We start from the raw sequence: 2,447 nt of genomic DNA, 5'->3' as shown, positions 1-2,447 counted from the left end.
CTATCTATCTCTCCTCTCTCTATCTATCTATCTCTCCTCTCTATCTATCTATCTCTCCTCTCTCTATCTATCTATCTCTCCTCTCTCTATCTATCTATCTCTCCTCTCTCTATCTATCTATCTCTCCTCTCTCTATCTATCTATCTCTCCTCTCTCTATCTATCTATCTCTCCTCTCTCTATCTATCTATCTCTCCTCTCTCTATCTATCTATCTCTCCTCTCTCTATCTATCTATCTCTCCTCTCTCTATCTATCTATCTCTCCTCTCTCTATCTATCTATCTCTCCTCTCTCTATCTATCTATCTCTCCTCTCTCTATCTATCTATCTCTCCTCTCTCTATCTATCTATCTCTCCTCTCTCTATCTATCTATCTCTCCTCTCTCTATCTATCTCTCTCTCTCTATCTATCTATCTCTCCTCTCTCTATCTATCTATCTCTCCTCTCTCTATCTATCTATCTCTCCTCTCTCTATCTATCTATCTCTCCTCTCTCTATCTATCTATCTCTCCTCTCTCTATCTATCTATCTCTCCTCTCTCTATCTATCTATCTCTCCTCTCTCTATCTATCTATCTCTCCTCTCTCTATCTATCTATCTCTCCACTCTCTATCTATCTCTCCTCTCTCTATCTATCTCTCCTCTCTCTATCTATCTATCTCTCCTCTCTCTATCTATCTATCTCTCCTCTCTATCTATCTATCTCTCCTCTCTCTATCTATCTATCTCTCCTCTCTCTATCTATCTATCTCTCCTCTCTCTATCTATCTATCTCTCCTCTCTCCCCTCTCTATCTCTCCTCTCTCTATTCCCCCCTCTATCTCTCTCCTCTCTATTCCCCCTCTCTCTCTCTCTCTTCTATCTCTCCTCCCTCTCTATTCCCCCTCTCTATCTCTCCTCCTTCTCTATTCCCCCATCTCTCCTCCCTCCCTCTCTATTCCCCCTCTCTATTCCCCCTTCTATCTCTCCTCCCTCCCTCTCTATTTCCTTCCTCCTATCTCTCCTCCCTACCTCTCTATTTCCTCCCTCCATCTCCCCCTCTCTCTATCCCCCCACCCTCTATCTCTCCATCTCTCTATACCCCCCTGTCTCTCCTCCCTCTCTATTCCCCCTTTATCTCTCCTCCCTCTCTATTCCCCCCTCTCTATCTCCTCCCTCTATCTCTCCATCTCTCTATTCCCCCTCTATCTCTCCTCTCTATATTTCCCCCCTCTATCCCCTCCCTCCTCACTCTCACCTCTACCTCATCCCACACGGATCTGTCGTTCAAAGACGCCATTTTCCTGCCGCCGCCGTTGTTATCTTCCATTCCGATTCGCACTTTCACCACTCCCGCTGCGCAGCCGCACTATCACTGGGCCCCGTTGAATTGGATGGCTGTCGGCAGCGGAATTCTCTGCGGAACTGTATTACCCGACCCTGCCTGGCACAGCCTCCGCCGCCTTCAACTAAACCCACTTCTGGTCGCTGTCGAATCTGCGGCACCAAGCTTCACCCATTTGACCTGATGAATCACGTGGTGTCGGAAAGTGCTGAGTGTTGCTGCGGCCGCCGCCATCTTTGTGCTGGGCAAAGGCGCGGGGCATGACGGGAGGCGGCTGAGCTGTCAAATCAGCAAAGTGATGTTGCTATGCTCATGTAGGAAATTAGCAGCCAGTTTTCATATAGCAAGATGTACAAATCAGATAAATGATTAAATAGTCTACTTTGGGACATGTTGGTTAAAGGTTACGCATGAGACAAAGTATTCTTGTGTTTCCAAAATTAACTCCCTTTTGTTTTAACATAGACATAGATCGGTACAGCACAGAACAGGCCCTTCGGCCCTCGATGTTATGCCGAGCAATGATCACCCTACTCAAACCCACGTATCCACCCTATACCCGTAACCCAACAACCCCCCACACCCTTAACCTTACTTTTAAGGTCACTATGGGCAATTTAGCATGGCCAATCCACCTAACCCGCACATCTTTGGACTGTGGGAGGAAACCGGAGCACCCGGGGGAAACCCACGCACACACGGGGAGGACGTGCAGACTCCACACAGACAGTGACCCAGCCGGGAACCGAACCTGGGACCCTGGAGCTGTGAAGCATTTATGCTAACCACCATGCTACCGTGCTGCCCTCTGGGGTTAAAGATTCAGTAACTGGCTCCTGCAAAGGTAGAGGCAGCCTCATATCCAAGAAAAAAACAAGTTCAGGAGGCCCAAGAAGGTACATCCAAAAGAAGTTTAATTTGACAACAGAACGAAAGGCCACAATGTGGCTGATCCTGTTCACGCACCGCGGTCCCAGTGTGGGCCGGCTTTTATGTGGCAATTTCTATGAGCCCCAGTTAATGGAGCTCCGCCCACTAGCGGGGAAGCTCTTATTCCGCAAGCCCCCAAGTCTGTGTCCGAGAGATTATATCCCGCCCTGATCCCTGGCGTGCCATCGAATG

The 2,447-nt window shown here is 48.2% G+C and overlaps 1 protein-coding gene across 2 annotated transcripts in view; it reads right to left on the bottom strand.

Annotated features, from left to right (window-relative positions):
- The window catches only part of psmc3 (proteasome 26S subunit, ATPase 3), a 51,115-nt gene extending 49,653 nt beyond the window's left edge, over positions 1-1,462 (bottom strand). Inside the window, exon 1 of one of the 2 annotated variants that reach the window (XM_038807321.1) lies at positions 1,245-1,462. In XM_038807321.1, coding sequence (XP_038663249.1) covers positions 1,245-1,310 — 66 coding nt within the window. In that variant the 5' untranslated portion in view covers positions 1,311-1,462. Of the gene's footprint in view, positions 1-1,238 lie in introns of both variants that reach the window. The other variant, XM_038807320.1, reaches the window with a different exon arrangement.
- Between the last annotated feature and the right edge of the window lie 985 nt (positions 1,463-2,447).

The sequence above is a fragment of the Scyliorhinus canicula genome, chromosome 9 (genome assembly GCF_902713615.1).
Source record: "Scyliorhinus canicula chromosome 9, sScyCan1.1, whole genome shotgun sequence".
Classification (NCBI taxonomy): Eukaryota; Metazoa; Chordata; class Chondrichthyes; order Carcharhiniformes; family Scyliorhinidae; genus Scyliorhinus; species Scyliorhinus canicula.
This window is presented reverse-complemented; position numbering and strand designations above follow the sequence as displayed.